This window comes from Ranitomeya variabilis, chromosome 5 (genome assembly GCF_051348905.1).
Source record: "Ranitomeya variabilis isolate aRanVar5 chromosome 5, aRanVar5.hap1, whole genome shotgun sequence".
NCBI classification, from domain to species: domain Eukaryota; kingdom Metazoa; phylum Chordata; class Amphibia; order Anura; family Dendrobatidae; genus Ranitomeya; species Ranitomeya variabilis.
This window is the reverse complement of record NC_135236.1, coordinates 282,984,158-283,000,775: the sequence shown is the minus strand read 5'-3', so window position 1 is coordinate 283,000,775 and position 16,618 is coordinate 282,984,158. Positions and strand designations below refer to the sequence as shown.

At 45.9% G+C, this 16,618-nt stretch overlaps 1 protein-coding gene across 2 annotated transcripts in view; it reads left to right on the top strand.

Annotated features, from left to right (window-relative positions):
* Positions 1–1,979: 1,979 nt before the first annotated feature.
* LOC143775805 (transmembrane protein 53-A-like) overlaps positions 1,980–16,618 on the top strand; it is an 82,668-nt gene continuing 68,029 nt past the window's right edge. The window contains exon 1 of one of the 2 annotated variants that reach the window (XM_077264374.1): positions 1,980–2,139. In XM_077264374.1, coding sequence (XP_077120489.1) covers positions 2,071–2,139 — 69 coding nt within the window. In that variant the 5' untranslated portion in view covers positions 1,980–2,070. The remainder of the gene's footprint in view (positions 2,140–16,618) is intronic. The other variant, XM_077264377.1, reaches the window with a different exon arrangement.

The following is a 16,618-nucleotide window of genomic DNA, read 5'->3' as shown; positions in this document are numbered from 1 at the left end:
CACTCTGCCTGTAGTGTACTCCCCCACTCTGCCTGTAGTATACTCCCCCCACTCTGCCTGTAGTGTACTCCCCCACTCTGCCTGTAGTGTACTCCCCCACTCTGCCTGTAGTGTACTCCCCCACTCTGCCTGTAGTGTACTCCCCCACTCTGCCTATAGTATACTCTCCCACTCTGCCTGTAGTGTACTCCCCCACTCTGCCTGTAGTGTACTCCCCCACTCTGCCTGTAGTGTACTCCCCCACTCTGCCTATAGTGTACTCCCCCACTCTGCCTGTAGTGTACTCCCCCACTCTGCCTATAGTGTACTCCCCCACTCTGCCTGTAGTGTACTCCCCCACTCTGCCTGTAGTGTACTCCCCCACTCTGCCTGTAGTATACTCCCCCCACTCTGCCTGTAGTGTACTCCCCCACTCTGCCTGCAGTGTACTCCCCCACTCTGCCTGTAGTGTACTCCCCCACTCTGCCTGTAGTGTACTCCCCCACTCTGCCTATAGTATACTCTCCCACTCTGCCTATAGTGTACTCCCCCACTCTGCCTGTAGTGTACTCCCCCCACTCTGCCTGTAGTGTACTCCCCCCACTCTGCCTATAGTGTACTCCCCCACTCTGCCTGTAGTGTACTCCCCCCACTCTGCCTGTAGTGTACTCCCCCCACTCTGCCTGTAGTGTACTCCCCCCACCCTGCCTATAGTGTACTCCCCCACCCTGCCTATAGTGTACTCCCCCACTCTGCCTGTAGTGTACTCCCCCCACCCTGCCTATAGTGTACTCCCCCACTCGGCCTGTAGTGTACTCCCCCCACTCTGCCTGTAGTGTACTCCCCCCACTCTGCCTGTAGTGTACTCCCCCACTCTGCCTGTAGTGTACTCCCCCCACTCTGCCTGTAGTGTACTCCCCCACTCTGCCTGTAGTGTACTCCCCCCACTCTGCCTGTAGTGTACTCCCCCCACTCTGCCTATAGTGTACTCCCCCACCCTGCCTATAGTGTACTCCCCCACTCTGCCTATAGTGTACTCCCCCACTCTGCCTGTAGTGTACTCCCCCACTCTGCCTGTAGTGTACTCCCCCCACTCTGCCTGTAGTGTACTCCCCCACTCTGCCTGTAGTGTACTCCCCCACTCTGCCTGTAGTGTACTCCCCCCACCCTGCCTATAGTGTACTCCCCCCACTCTGCCTGTAGTGTACTCCCCCACTCTGCCTGTAGTGTACTCCCCCCACTCTGCCTGTAGTGTACTCCCCCCACTCTGCCTGTAGTGTACTCCCCCACTCTGCCTGTAGTGTACTCCCCCACTCTGCCTGTAGTGTACTCCCCCACTCTGCCTATAGTGTACTCCCCCACTCTGCCTGTAGTGTACTCCCCCACTCTGCCTGTAGTGTACTCCCCCACTCTGCCTGTAGTATACTCCCCCCACTCTGCCTGTAGTGTACTCCCCCACTCTGCCTGTAGTGTACTCCCCCACTCTGCCTGTAGTGTACTCCCCCCACTCTGCCTGTAGTGTACTCCCCCACTCTGCCTATAGTATACTCCCCCCACTCTGCCTGTAGTGTACTCCCCCACTCTGCCTATAGTGTACTCCCCCACTCTGCCTGTAGTGTACTCCCCCACTCTGCCTGTAGTGTACTTCCCCCACTCTGCCTGTAGTGTACTCCCCCACTCTGCCTGTAGTGTACTCCCCCACTCTGCCTGTAGTGTACTCCCCCCACTCTGCCTGTAGTGTACTCCCCCACTCTGCCTGTAGTGTACTCCCCCACTCTGCCTGTAGTGTACTCCCCCACTCTGCATACAATGTACACTTCACACCCTGCAGCTGTCCAGGAACTGCGCATTAGGGAGCGTCTACCAATAGCCATTACTACTGGAGACGCACAGCTGTCCTATGCTTATAGCGGCACACAGCACTGCGCATCTCACTGGATCCCCATGGTAACTAGTAGTCAGCCCTCCGTGTAGAATCTCTACTATAGCAGCAGCTGCTTGTCACACTCCTAACATGGCAGATCTGGCAGTGCTTCCTGGAACTTGCACACGCTCCCTTACCCAAGGTCCTTAGCACTCCAGGCCGTGGTCATGAGAAGAATGAAGATTATGTGCTCCCTGCGCGGCACAGTCCGCCGCACAGCATGCTACCTCCTGCCGGTGAGTGATGGGCCAGCACACGGCGGGTTAATGCACTGCCTGAGATAAGGCTGCTGATCTGTGTGCTGGAAGAGGGGCAGACAGTGGGAGCCGGAGCCCACCCTGCAGAGGGTCCTGCCAGCTGCTGCCAGCCTAGGGGACGTGGTGGGGAGGCCGCTCTGCTCCAGGGATTCTTTCCTGCACTCCTGGCCCTTTACGGGTCCGTGTTTCTGGTACATGTGCTATCCGATGTTATAACATATGGTGCTAGACTAGTCACATGTTAGGTAACGTTCACATTTGCGTTGTTGGGCGCAGCGTCGTCGACGCATGCGTCATGCGCCCCTATCTTTAACATGGGGGGGCGCATGGACATGCGCCAGTATGCGTTTTACGACGCATGCGTCATATTGACGCACAAGACAGGGCACAGAGGACTCTACTTGTAGCGTTTTCCCTGCGCCGAAAGTCCTGAACCTTGGATGGGATGACAAGAGGCAATACATGCCTATGAGTCCGTGATAAACACCTAGAGCATAGGGATGGCAGCTGTGTGCCGTCAGTGTACCATCCGCTTACCATCTGCGTGCCGTCCGTGTACCATCTGCGTGCCGTCCGTGTGCCATCTGTGTATCGTCAGTGTACCAGTGTATATCTTACAGTTATTACGTTCTTTAGTAGGACGTAGATCTGGGGATTTATTCTGACGGAATATAGGCTGAACTGGAAGGACAAATGTCTTTTTTCGGCCGTGCTATGTTACTATGTTACCATCTATGTGCCATAAGTGTGCCACCAGTGTACCATCTGCCTGCCATCAGTGCACTGCTTTGTTTTGGATTAATTGCTGGTTATTAACCCTTTCCTGACATCAGATGTACTATCCCGTCGAGGTGGGGTGGGCCCGTATGACCGCCGACGGGATAGTACGTCATCATCGATCAGCGGCGCTCACGGGGGGAGCGCGGCCGATCGCGGCCGGGTGTCAGCTGCATATCGCAGCTGACATCCGGCACTATGTGCCAGGAGCTGTCATGGACCGCCCCCGGCACATTAACCCCCGGCACACCGCGATCAAACATGATCGCAGTGTACCGGCGGTATAGGGAAGCATCGCGCAGGGAGGGGGCTCCCTGCGGGCTTCCCTGAGACCCCCGGAGCAACGCGATGTGATCGCGTTGCTGCGAGGGTCTCCTACCTCCTTCCTGGCTGCAGGTCCCGGATCCAAGATGGCCGCGGCATCCGGGTCCTGCAGGGAAGGAGGTGGCTTACCGAGTGTCTGCTCAGAGCAGACACTTGGTAAGCCTGCAGCCCTGCACAGCAGATCGTCGATCTGGCAGAGTGCTATGCACACTGCCAGATCAATGATCTGTGATGTCCCCCCCCTGGGACAAAGCAAAAAAGTAAAAAAAAAATTTTTCCACATGTGTAAAAAAAAAAAAAAAAAAAAAAAATTCCTAAATAAATAATAAAAAAAAAATATATATTATTCCCATAAATACATTTCTTTATCTAAATAAAAAAAACAAAACAATAAAAGTACACATATTTAGTATCGCCGCGTCCGTAACGACCCAACCTATAAAACTGCCCCACTAGTTAACCCCTTCAGTAAACACCGTAAGAAAAAAAAAAAAAAACGAGGCAAAAAACAACGCTTTATTACCATACCGCCGAACAAAAAGTGGAATAACACGCGATCAAAAAGACTGATATAAATATCCATGGTACCGCTGAAAACGTCATCTTGTCCCGCAAAAAACAAGCCGCCATACAGCATCATCAGCAAAAAAATAAAAAAGTTATAGTCCTGAGAATAAAGCGATACCAAAATAATTATTTTTTCTATATTTTAGTTTTTATCGTATAAAAGCGCCAAAACATAAAAAAATGATATAAATGAGATATCGCTGTAATCGTACTGACCCGACGAATAAAAATGCTTTATCAATTTTACCAAACGCGGAACGGTATACACGCCTCTCCCAAAAGAAATTCATGAATAGCTGGTTTTTGGTCATTCTGCCTCACAAAAATCGGAATAAAAAGCGATCAAAAACGGTCACGTGTCCGAAAATGTTACCAATAAAAACGTCAACTCGTCCCGCAAAAAACAAGACCTCACATGACTCTGTGGAGCAAAATGTGGAAAAATTATAGGTCTCAAAATGTGGAGACGCAAAAACTTTTTTGCTATAAAAAGCGTCGCTGGTTTCACACTTTGTCTGCACGTTTTTGTCTGCAGCGTTTTTTGCACAAAAAAACGCATGCGTTTTTTCCCTATATTTAACATTGAAAACGCATGCGGTTTTTTTGTACGCGTTTGGTCGCGTTTTCAAACGCATGCGTTTTTTTTCTGCATGCGTTCATTTTCAGAAATACAACCTGCAGTATTTTCTTGCGTTTTTAAGCACATGCGTTTGTTTGCGTTAAAAACGCATGCATTTTTATCGAAAAAAAACAGAAAACACACTGAAAAGCCACCCACCACCATCAAGGTGATAAAGGGATCCTAACCCTAACTCTACCCCTAACCTCACCCCTAACCGTTTAATGAACATTTTCTGACAGTCATAGTGCCACGTATTTCAGTGCCACGTATTTCAGTGCCACGTATTTCAGTGCCACGTGTTTCAGTGCCACGTATCACGTATTTCAGTGCCACGTATCACGTATTTCAGTGCCACGTATCACGTATTTCAGTGCCACGTATCACGTATTTCAGTGCCACGTATCACGTATTTCAGTTGCACGTATTTTAGTACCACGTATTTCAGTGCCACGTATTTCAGTGCCACGTATTTCAGTGCCACGTATTTCAGTGCCACGTATTTCAGTGCCACGTATTTCAGTGCCACGTATCACGTATTTCAGTGCCACGTGTTTCAGTGCCACGTATTTAAGTGCCACGTATCACGTATTTCAGTGCCACGTATCACGTATTTCAGTGCCACGTATCACGTATTTCAGTGCCACGTATCACGTATTTCAGTGCCACGTATCACGTATTTCAGTGCCACATATTTTAGTACCACGTATTTCAGTGCCACGTATTTCAGTGCCACGTATTTCAGTGCCACGTGTTTCAGTGCCACGTGTTTCAGTGCCACGTGTTTCAGTGCCACGTGTTTCAGTGCCACGTGTTTCAGTGCCACGTGTTTCAGTGCCACGTATTTCAGTGCCACGTATTTCAGTCACGTTTAGGGTTAGGGCTAGGGTTGGAGGTAAAGTTAGGGTTGGGGCTAAAGTTAGGGTTAGGGTTTGGATTACATTTACGTTTGGATTAGGGTTGGGATTAGAATTATGGGTGTGTCAGGGCTAGGGGTGTGGTTAGGGTTACCGTTGGGATTAGGGTAAGGGGTGTGTTTGGATTAGGGTTTCAGTTATAATTGGGGGGTTTCCACTGTTTAGGCACATCAGGGGCTCTCCAAGCGCGACATGGCGTCCAATCTCAATTCCAGCCAATTCTGCGTTGAAAAAGTAAAACAGTGCTCCTTCCCTTCCGAGCTCTCCCGTGCGCCCAAAAAGGGGTTTACCCCAACATATGTGTTATCAGCGTACTCGGGACAAATTGAACAACAACTTCTGGGGTCCAAGTTCTCTTGTTATCCTTAGGAAAATAAAAATTTGGGGGGCTAAAAATCATTTTTGTGGGAAAAAAAAGATGTTTTATTTTCACGGCTCTGCGTTATAAACTGTAGTGAAGCACTTGGGGGTTCAAAGTTCTCACAACACATCTAGATAAGTTCCTTGGGAGGTCTAGTTTCCAATATGGGGTCACTTGTGGGGGGTTTGTACTGTTTGGGTACATCAGGGGCTCTGCAAATGCAACGTGACGCCTGCAGACCAATCCATTTAAGGCTGCATTCCAAATGGCGCTCCTTCCCTTCCGAGCTCTGTCATGCACCCAAACAGTGGTTCCCCCCCACATATGGGGTATCAGCGTACTCAGGACAAATTGGAAAACAAATTTTGGGGTCCAATTTATTCTGTTACCCTTGTAAAAATACAAAGCTGGGTGCTAAAAAATCATTTTTGAGAAAAAAAATAAAAATTATTTTCACGGCTCTGCGTTATAATCTGTAGTGAAACACTTGGGGGTTCAAAGCTCTCAAAATACATCTAGATAAGTTCCTTAGGGGGTCTACTTTCCAAAATGGTGTCACTTGTAGGGAGTTTTAATGTTTAGGCACATCAGGGGCTCTCCAAACGCAACATGGCGTCCCATCTCAATTCCAGTCAATTTTGCATTGAAAAGTCAAATGGCGCTCCTTCCCTTCCAAGCTCTGCCATGCGCCCCAAACAATGGTTTACACCCACATATGGGGTATCATCGTACTCAGGACAAATTGCACAACATTTTTTGGGGTCCAATTTCTTCTCTTACCCTTGGGAAAATAAAAAATTGGGGGCAAAAAGATCATTTTTGTGAAAAAATATGATTTTTTATTTTTACGGCTCTGCATTATAAACTTCTGTGAAGCACTTGGTGGGTCAAAGTGCTCACCACACATCTAGATAAGTTCCTTAGGGGGTCTACTTTCCAAAATGGTGTCACTTGTAGGGAGTTTCAATGTTTAGGCACATCAGGGGCTCTCCAAACGCAACATGGCGTCCCATCTCAATTCCAGTCAATTTTGCATTGAAAAGTCAAATGGCGCTCCTTCCCTTCCAAGCTCTGCCATGCGCCCAAACAATGGTTTACACCCACATATGGGGTATCATCGTACTCAGGACAAATTGCACAACATTTTTTGGGGTCCAATTTCTTCTCTTACCCTTGGGAAAATAAAAAATTGGGGGCGAAAAGATCATTTTTGTGAAAAAATATGATTTTTTATTTTTACGGCTCTGCATTATAAACTTCTGTGAAGCACTTGGTGGGTCAAAGTGCTCACATCACATCTAGATAAGTTCCTTAGGGGGTCTACTTTCCAAAATGGTGTCACTTGTAGGGGGTTTCAGTGTTTAGGCACATCAGGGGCTCTCCAAACGCAACATGGCGTCCCATCTCAATTCCAGTCAATTTTGCATTGAAAAGTCAAATGGCGCTCCTTTCCTTCCGAGCTCTGCCATACGCCCAAACAGTGGTTTACCCTCACATATGGGGTACCAGCGTACTCAGGACAAATTGTACAACAACTTTGGGGGTCCATTTTCTCCTGTTACCCTTGGTAAAATAAAACAAATTGGAGCTGAAATAAATTGTGTGTGAAAAAAAGTTAAATGTTCATTTTTATTTAAACATTCCAAAAATTCCTGTGAAACACCTGAAGGGTTAATAAACTTCTTGAATGTGGTTTTGAGCACCTTGAGGGGTGCAGTTTTTAGAATGGTGTCACACTTGAGTATTTTCTATCATATAGACCCCTCAAAATGACTTCAAATGAGATGTGGTCCCTAAAAAAAATGGTGTTGTAAAAATGAGAAATTGCTGGTCAACTTTTAACCCTTATAACTCCGTCACAAAAAAAAATTTTGGTTCCAAAATTGTACTGATGTAAAGTAGACATGTGGGAAATGTTACTTATTAAGTATTTTGCGTGACATATGTCTGTGATTTAAGGGCATAAAAATTCAAAGTTGGAAAATTGCAAAATTTAGAAAATTTTTGCCAAATTTCCATTTTTTTCACAAATAAACGCAAGTTATATCGAATAAATTTTACCACTAACATGAAGTACAATATGTCACGAGAAAACAATGTCAGAATCGCCAAGATCCGTCAAAGCGTTCCAGAGTTATAGCCTCATAAAGGGACAGTGGTCAGAATTGTAAAAATTGGCCCGGTCATTAACGTGCAAACCACCCTTGGGGGTGAAGGGGTTAATAATAGGGGACCCTGCCTCATATTTTTTTTTTTTTTTTTTTTTTTTAGGGTCCCCTATTTCAATAGCCAGTAAAGGTTAAATATACAGTTGTGAGCTGATATGAATAGCCTGGGAAGCTCCATGGGTATTACCCCCCCCTTCCCAGGCTATAAACATCTGCCCCCAGCCGTCAGCTTTCCCTCTGCTGGTTAAGAAAATTATGTGGGAGCCCACGCCATTTTTTTTTCAGAAAATAATCTAAATATATTTACAGTAAGCTACACACTGCACTAATTGTAGATATCCCTGACATCTATATATCTACTTATTCTATGTGTATGTTCTTTACGTAATCCATCTATTCTATGCTGTTGGCTCCTGCTGTGATTATATAATGTTAGTGATACACATATGTATTCTGTTTGTACATATCTATTCTATTCTAACCTGTCACTGTTATTTGATAGGCTTGCATTGGTGGGTCTTGGCCAAGTCTCGGTGCCAGTCGCTGCATGCTTTGATTGTACACACACGCCGAATGTGGCTGGGAAAATAAACGCTAATGTGAGCTGCCGCATAGATTAACACTGGGCCGAGTGCTCTGTGATGTTTTCTCTAGTACTCGGTTGTATTCTACAGTAGTGTGACCTTATACTTTTCCTCTGATTGTTCCACTCCTGGTTTTGCCTTACAAATACTGGGGTAAAACACTGAATGTGTGAATGTGGCCTTTTAATGAGCCTGATACGTGCTGCATGTATCAGGCACCAGCTGTGTTATCTCGATGTATTGCCAAGTTTTTAACACTAAGGGCTCTTTTCCATTTGCGAGAAACACGTCCGTGTCTCGCATGTGAAAACCAAGCTCTGGCACCGGCACTTGGGAGCGGAGCGTGCAGCTCCATGTGTTGCTATGCGGCCGCACGCTCCGCTCTGGAGTGCCGGCGCTAGAATTGGGTTTTCACATGCGAGACACGGACGTGTTTCTCGCAAATGGAAAAGAGCCCTAAGGTTCTGATACGGCTTTAAAGAAGGCTACTACTTGCGATATAACACAGTTTTATTTCAAAATACAAAATTAAAGTAATAGTATGATTGCGTACACTTTTGTATATTTTAGCATACAAAGGTTAAGTACAGATTAAATACATAAGTAAAGATTAAATACATATAATGATATATGTATTATAGATATATATATATATACTCGCATCATCACCAAGGAGCTTTTAGGGCTTGTGCACACGCTGCGGATTCCATTGCGGAATTTTCCGCAGCGGATTTGATAAATCCGCAGTGCAAAACCGCTGCGGTTTTTATTGCGGATTTATCGCGGTTTCCGCTGCGGGTTTTCACCTGCAGATTTCTATTGGAGCAGGTGTAAACCCGCAGCGGAATCCGCACAAAGAATTGACATGCTGCGGAAAATAAATCGCTGCGTTTCCGCGCGTTTTTTTTTTTTTTGCAGCATGTGCACTGCGGATTTTATTTCCCATAGCTTTACATGGTACTGTAAATGCATGGGAAACCGCTGCGGATCCGCATCTGCAGAAACGCTGCGGATCCACAGCAAAATCCGCAGCGTGTGCACATACCCTAAAGCGTCATCTGTCTGGAATATCAGAGAAACAACACCAAGACAGAGAACCCCTGGGAGATTACTTACACTGCACGGGCGTCCACACTTCTGCAGGTATCACAACACTGTACGCGTATAAGTACAGGTTCCCAACTTTCTGCTTCTGTTTTAGTCCTGTTTCTCTTGCCTTATATAGTGATTTACACTGTGTAACTCTGGTTTTAGCCTCGCTCTCTAGTGGCCAGCTTTCGGGATAAGATGAAACAGAGATACCATGCAAACATCAGACAATCAATAAACCCCAAATATAAAGGCTCCAAAGGATTAGATAAGTCCATAACAGACAGAGGTTAAATAAACCTCCAGGTTTTACAATAACAAACCTAGAGACATATAGAACTATTTATGAGGTAACAGGTTTCAGACAATAAGTAAACAGTTCTCAAGATTGTGTCACAATGAGCATTATCTATCTGTAAATGTATGGGTACCGTCACACTCAGCAACGCTGCAGCGATATAGACAACAAGCCGATTGCTGCAGCGTCGCTGTTTAGGTCGCTGGGGAGCTGTCACACACAGCTCTCTCCAGCGACCAACGATCAGGGGAACGACTTCGGCATCGTTGAAACTGTCTTCAACGATGCCGAAGTCCCCCTGCAGCACCCGGGTAACCAGGGTAAACATCGGGTTACTAAGTGCAGGGCCGCGCTTAGTAACCCGATATTTACCCTGGTTACCATTGTAAAAGTAAAAAAAAAAACACTACATACTCACCTTCTGATGTGTGTCACGTCCCCCGCCGGCGGCTTCCCTGCACTGAATGTGTCAGCGGCGCCGGCAGTAACAGCGGTGACGTCACCGCTGTGCTCTGCTTTACGGCCGGCCGGCGCTGACACATTCAGTGCAGGGAAGCCGCCAGCGGGGGACGTGACACACATCAGAAGGTGAGTATGTAGTGTTTTTTTTTTACTTTTACAATGGTAACCAGGGTAAATATCGGGTTACTAAGCGCGGCCCTGCGCTTAGTAACCCGATATTTACCCTGGTTACCATTGTAAAACATTGCAGGCATCGTTGCTTTTGCTGTCAAACACAACGATACACACCGACCTAACGACGAAATAAGGTGCTGGCCTTCTAGCTCCGACCAACGATATCACAGCGGGATCCAGATCGCTGCTGCGTGTCAAACACAACGATATCACTATCCAGGACGCTGCAACGTCACGGATCGTTGTCGTTCTCGTTGGAAAGTTGTTAAGTGTGAAGGTACCTTACAACCAGTAATGCTGCTGTGTCATCGCCTGAATGCTTTCAGTATGGACTCAAAATTTCCATTTTTATATTCACACTACACTCGGCCAAGTATGTTTTGACTCTGAAATACTGTGGCTTTTTAGAGATAAACATAGTTTATCCCCATCACGACTTGTGCTGTTCATGTACTGCGCATATCGTGTCTCTCCCATTGTCGGCAATGATCCCGCATCTTTTCCGGCACATGTCAGCCAATTTGAACAACTGACATGTGCCAAACAGCCATGTGTAGAATCGCGACCCACGGCTGTTAACTTGTCAAATGCCACTGTTAATCTCTGACAGCAGTATTTCACATGATTGTGCTAGAATCGCATCACTAATCCTGCCCCTGTGGTTGTCATGGGCAGATTGCTATGAGCGCCGCCCAGTGGTAGGAGCATTTCTGCTACACATAGCTGGGCTGAAGCTCTACTCTGTAGCACAAGCGATCGGATGATCGCAGCTTCTAGTCTCCCATGGAGACAATTGAAGCAAGTAAAAAGAAAAAATATTTTTAAAAATAAAAAATATAAAAGTTTATTCACCCCCATTCAAAATAAAGTAATTAAAATAATAAATACAAAAAAATAAAGTAATAAAAATAAAAAATACACACATTTGGTAACGCCGCTTTCAGAATCGCCCGATCTATCAAGATCTAAAAAGAATTAATCCGATTGCTAAACGGCATAGCAAAGGAAAAAAAAAAAAAAAGTCAAACCGCCAGAATTATGTTTTTTTTTCTGGTCACCATAAGGGCTGTCCCACACGTCCAGATAATTCCGGTACCGGAATAAATCGGTACCGGAGTTATCCGTGTCCGTGTGCCTGTGAACTCACGTAGGCCATACGTGCGGCACACGTGTGCCGCCCATATGGCGAGTGGGTACCACACGGAGCATGTGGTACCCACGCGTGTGGTACCCTGCATCGTGCTGAAGCCGCGATTCATATGTTCCCTGCAGCAGCGTTTGCTGCAGAGAAAATATGAATAATAGTGTTTAAAATAAAGATCTATGTGTCCCCGCCCTCCCACCCCCTGTGCGCCCCCCCGCTGTTCAGAAAATACTCACCCGCTCCCACGTTGGCTGTCGCGGCTTCCTGGTCTGGCCCCATCTTCTCCTGTATGCGGTCACGTGGGGCCGATCATTTACAGTCATGAATAGGCGGCTCCACCTCCCTTAGGGGCGGAGCCGACTATTCATGATTGTAAATGAGCGGCCCCACGTGACCGCATACAGTAGAAGGCGCGGGGCAGAGAGGAAGGAGTGACAGGCAACGTGGGAGCGGGTGAGTATTTTCTGAACAGCGGGGGGGCACACAGGGGGTGGGAGGGCGGGGGACACATAGATCTTTATTTTAAACACTATTATTCATATTTTTTCTGCAGCAAACGCTGCTGCAGGGAACATATGAATCGCGGCTTCAGCACCAGTGGGGGGGACAGCGCTTACTGTAGCGCTGTCCCCTGCACGGCACACGGACTGCAAACGGAGACCGTCCGTTTGTGGTCCGTGTTTTACACGGACCCATTGACTTTAATGGGTCCGTGTAATACGTGCGCTCCCACGAACACTGACATGTCTCCGTGTTTGGCACACCGAGACACGGTCCGCAAAAAATCAATGACATCTGCACAGATGCATTGATTTTTATGGGTCTACGTGTGTCAGTGTCTCCGGTACGTGAGGAAACTGTCACCTCACGTACCGGAGCCACTGACGTGTGAAACCGGCCTAACATTGCATTAAAATGCAATAACGGGCGATCAAAACATTGTATCTACACTAAAATGGTATCAATAAAAGTGTCAGCTTGGCATGCAATAAATAAGCCCTCACCCAACCCCAGATCAATAAAAATGGAAACTTTACGGCTCTCGGAAAAATGAAGCAATTTTTTTTAACAAGCTTTGGATTTTTTATTCACCACTTAAATAAAAAGAACCTAGACATGTTTGGTTTACGAACTCGTAATGACCTGGAGAATCATAATGGCAGGTCAGTTTTAGCATTTGGTGAACATGGTTAAAAAAACAAACAAAAAAAAATTGTTGTGGAATTGTACTTTTTTTGCTATTTCACTCCACCAGTGCCTAAGACCGGTCAGACCCTTGGGTCCTCGGTGGCTTCATCCGGCCCGCTGCCCTGGAATGACAGATTTCTGCCTATGTGTGAGCATGGATAGAGACCAGTAACTCCAGGTCAGTGGACGGGGAGAAGCCAGCGAAGACCCACTTGTGCGACCATAGCTTATAGAGCGGTCTCAGTCACCGGTGGCTTTAAAGTTTGTTTTGTCTCTCAAATGCCACAGCGTTTCAGAGTCAAACATACTTGGCTGAGACCATAGAGCCAGTACCTGACACATGCGGCCCAAGTATTTCTGTAGTGATCTGAGGTGACGGTAATGAGAAATCTAGTGTAGAAGCCATATGCAAATCAGGCTGGGAGTGCACTGGGGGTGTGTCAGTACAGTCATGGCCAGAAGTTTTTTTTTTTTTTTTTTAAACAATAAATTTTTATTGAGATTTGCAAATATGGTACAAAGGGAAAAAAAACCCTGTAGTATAATTGTATGTTACAGTATACATCAAAGAAAGGGAAATATATCCCGTTAACATACTAACAAACAGGCAAAAAACTTAATAGGAGACGGGGGAAGGGAGGAGGGGGGGGAAGGAATGACCTGAGAAGTAGTTATGTTATGCCCAGTCCCAGCTGGACAAATCAATTGGAATTCTGAGAATCAGAGGTCGTCATCCGAGATAACGGTATGGCGAAAGGGGTATGGTTTACATATTCTGCCCATGGAAGCCAAATAGATTCAAATTTGCCCACATTGTCTGTGAGTATGGCCGATAGTTTTTCGTTTATCATGTACCAAGAGAGACGTGATTTAACTCTAGATAGTTCCAAGTTTGTTTTTTTCCATGCCGACGCTATAGTTTGTTTAGCTGCTAAAAATATAAATGCGATGAGGGCTCGGGAGTATTTAGGAATATTAGGGATACGTTTGTTTAATAAGGCTTCCCAAGGGATTTTCTTGAGTTCGACAATAGTTATAGAGAGGATCAGGTGGTATATCCTGGTCCAAAACCTGCGTACAGTTGGACATAACCACCAGATATGAAGCATATCTCCTATAGAGTTACAACCTCTAAAACAGTTCGGGGAGTAGTTGGTGACTGCCTTTGCTACCCTAGCTGGGGTCAAGTACCATCTAGTCAGCACTTTGTAATTGGTTTCCAATATAAGGGTATTTAGCATTCCTCCAGTGGAGGAGGACCAAATTTGGGACCATTCTGCGTCTGACAGGGTAGAACCAATGTCGGACTCCCAGCGAGATGTATAGCCTAGGCACCGCCTGTGGACGGTCGAGTTAATGAGTGAATAAAGGAGAGATCTAATGCCCGGAGCATGTGGGTTTTGGCGGCATCTCTGTTCAAAGGGGGTGAAGGAATATGGAGGGGTAGAATTTTTTTGTAATAAGGATTGAACAAAATTTTTAAGTTGTAAATAGCGGAATATCTCTCCAGGAGGGAGATGATGTTTTTCGCTCAAAACCGAAAATGGCACAACCCCATCTACGTTGAAAAGATGATGGACTCTTGTTATTCCCGCTGCTACCCATAAGCGAAAGTACCTGAGAGAATCCACGCCCGGGAGAAATTGGGTATTACCCCAGAGGGGGGCCAAGGGCAAAAATGGCGATATTAGCTGCGAAGAATATTTCAAGGAGTCCCAAATTTTAAGTGAGTGGACTAGTATAGGATTTGAAACATTTCTACGCTGCGTTGGGAGAATCCACAATATTGTATCAAGAGTGATCGTGTGGAACTCTGAGGCCTCTAGAGCAAGCCACAAAGGGGGTTCAGTATAGGCGTGGTATAAAGTCAGTTGGGCCACTTGATAATATTTGGAGAGGTTTGGAACCCCCAACCTCCTTTTAGGCAGTGGCGGTAAAGGGTGGCTCTATTTACACTGGGGAGGCCGCCCCTCCAAACAAAGGTATTGACTGCTCGTTGAGCTATTTTAAAATATTGGGTAGGGACCGAAACTGGCAGGACTCAAAATAGATAGAGCAGTTTGGGGAGGATGGTCATCTTTAATGCCCGTACGCGGCCAAGCCAGAAGAGATGTAGTTTACCCCATGACTGTAGTATTAAACGAATTTTACAGAGCATTTGAGGATAATTAGCATTATATAAGAAGTTAGTCTGGAGTTAGTTTCACTCCCAAGTAGTCCAAATGGTTGGTGGTCCATTGGAACGGAAAATCATGTTTTAGTTGTGCGACAGTAAACGAGGGAAGAGATATATTCATAGCATAAGATTTAGAGGGATTAATTTGTAGGCCAGAAATGTGTTTAAAGTTGTTAAGAGTTTGAAGTAAAGCTGGCAGGGATGATTGGGGAGACGTTAGAAGAAGCAGTATGTCATCGGCGAACTGGTGCAACAGATGAGAGACCCTTCATATATTATCCGCTGCTTGTCTATTAGGAACAAAACCTACCTGATCTCTCTGTATCAAGGCTCCCAGGCCTGAATTCAGACGTTGGGATAAAATTTTTGCTAATATTTTAAGATCTACGTTGATTAGGGATATTGGTCTATAGTTGGACCATAGTAATTGATCAGAATTGGACTTTGGTATCATAGACACAGCCGCTATCAAAGAGGCTCCTCCTGGTTTATTACCGTCTCTCAGGGAATTAAAATAGTTGGTAAGGTGAGGAATTTAGAGTGAGGCATATTTTTTATAGTATAAGGCCTTAAATCCGTCTGGGCCAGGTTTTTTATTAACTTTCAATTGCTGGATGGCCAATTCTATGTTGTTAGGGGAGATAGTTTGGTTTAATAATTCAATCAAATTCGAACCAAGAGCTGGAAGAGGAATAGAATCTAAGAAGGCGTCCAGTTCTTCTGGATTTACAGTGGTAGTGGCGCTATATAATTGTTTTAGCTTCTGCTGAAACAATTGAATAATCCTTTGTTGGTTGGATGTAATTCCTGAAGTTGTACGTAGGCGTATTGGGGGACGGGGTTGAGGTAGACATTTTAACCGACGTGCTAAACTGGAATTGTTTTTATTAATGAGGGCATAAAACCGTAGTTGAGACCAGCGTATGGCTCGATTCGCATTCTCGGATAGGCATTAATCGAGTTCTGTTCGAGCATGAGAGAGGTCTTTGTATGTGGTGAGTGAGGGTGAGCTCTTTAACTGGGTCTCCAGCATGATACCCTGTCCTCTAAATCTGCTGTCTTCGCACCTCTGTCTTTTTTTTTTTCTACGAGAGGCCTCTTGAATACAGAAACCCCTCAACACTGCCTTATGGGCTTCCCATAAGGAAATTGGTGAAGAAGCTGATTGGAGGTTCAAGGAGAAATATTCTTCGAGGTGGTTTTTGAGTTTTTGAGCAGTGTCAGGGTATGAGAGCAGGGAATCATTCAAAGTCCAGTTACATGAGCGAGGTCTAGGATGTAGTGTAGAACATATAAGTTGAATTGTGGAATGATCAGACCATGGAGTAGAGAGAATGGAAATGTTTGTGACATTTGGAATAAAGGATGGATGGACAAAGATATGGTCTATTCTAGTATAGACTAAATGACGTGGGGAAAAATGCGTAAAATCTTTATCTGAAGGATGCAAGTCCCTACACACTACCCTGTGCTATTGAGAAAGGAGTACTACCCTGTGCTATTGAGAAAGGAGTTTGTTAAGAGAGGGCATGTCCGCCGAAGGATATGACGGTGGGGGCAGGCTCGGACTGGCCCACCGGGGAATCGGTGGATCCCCCGGTGGGCCCAGG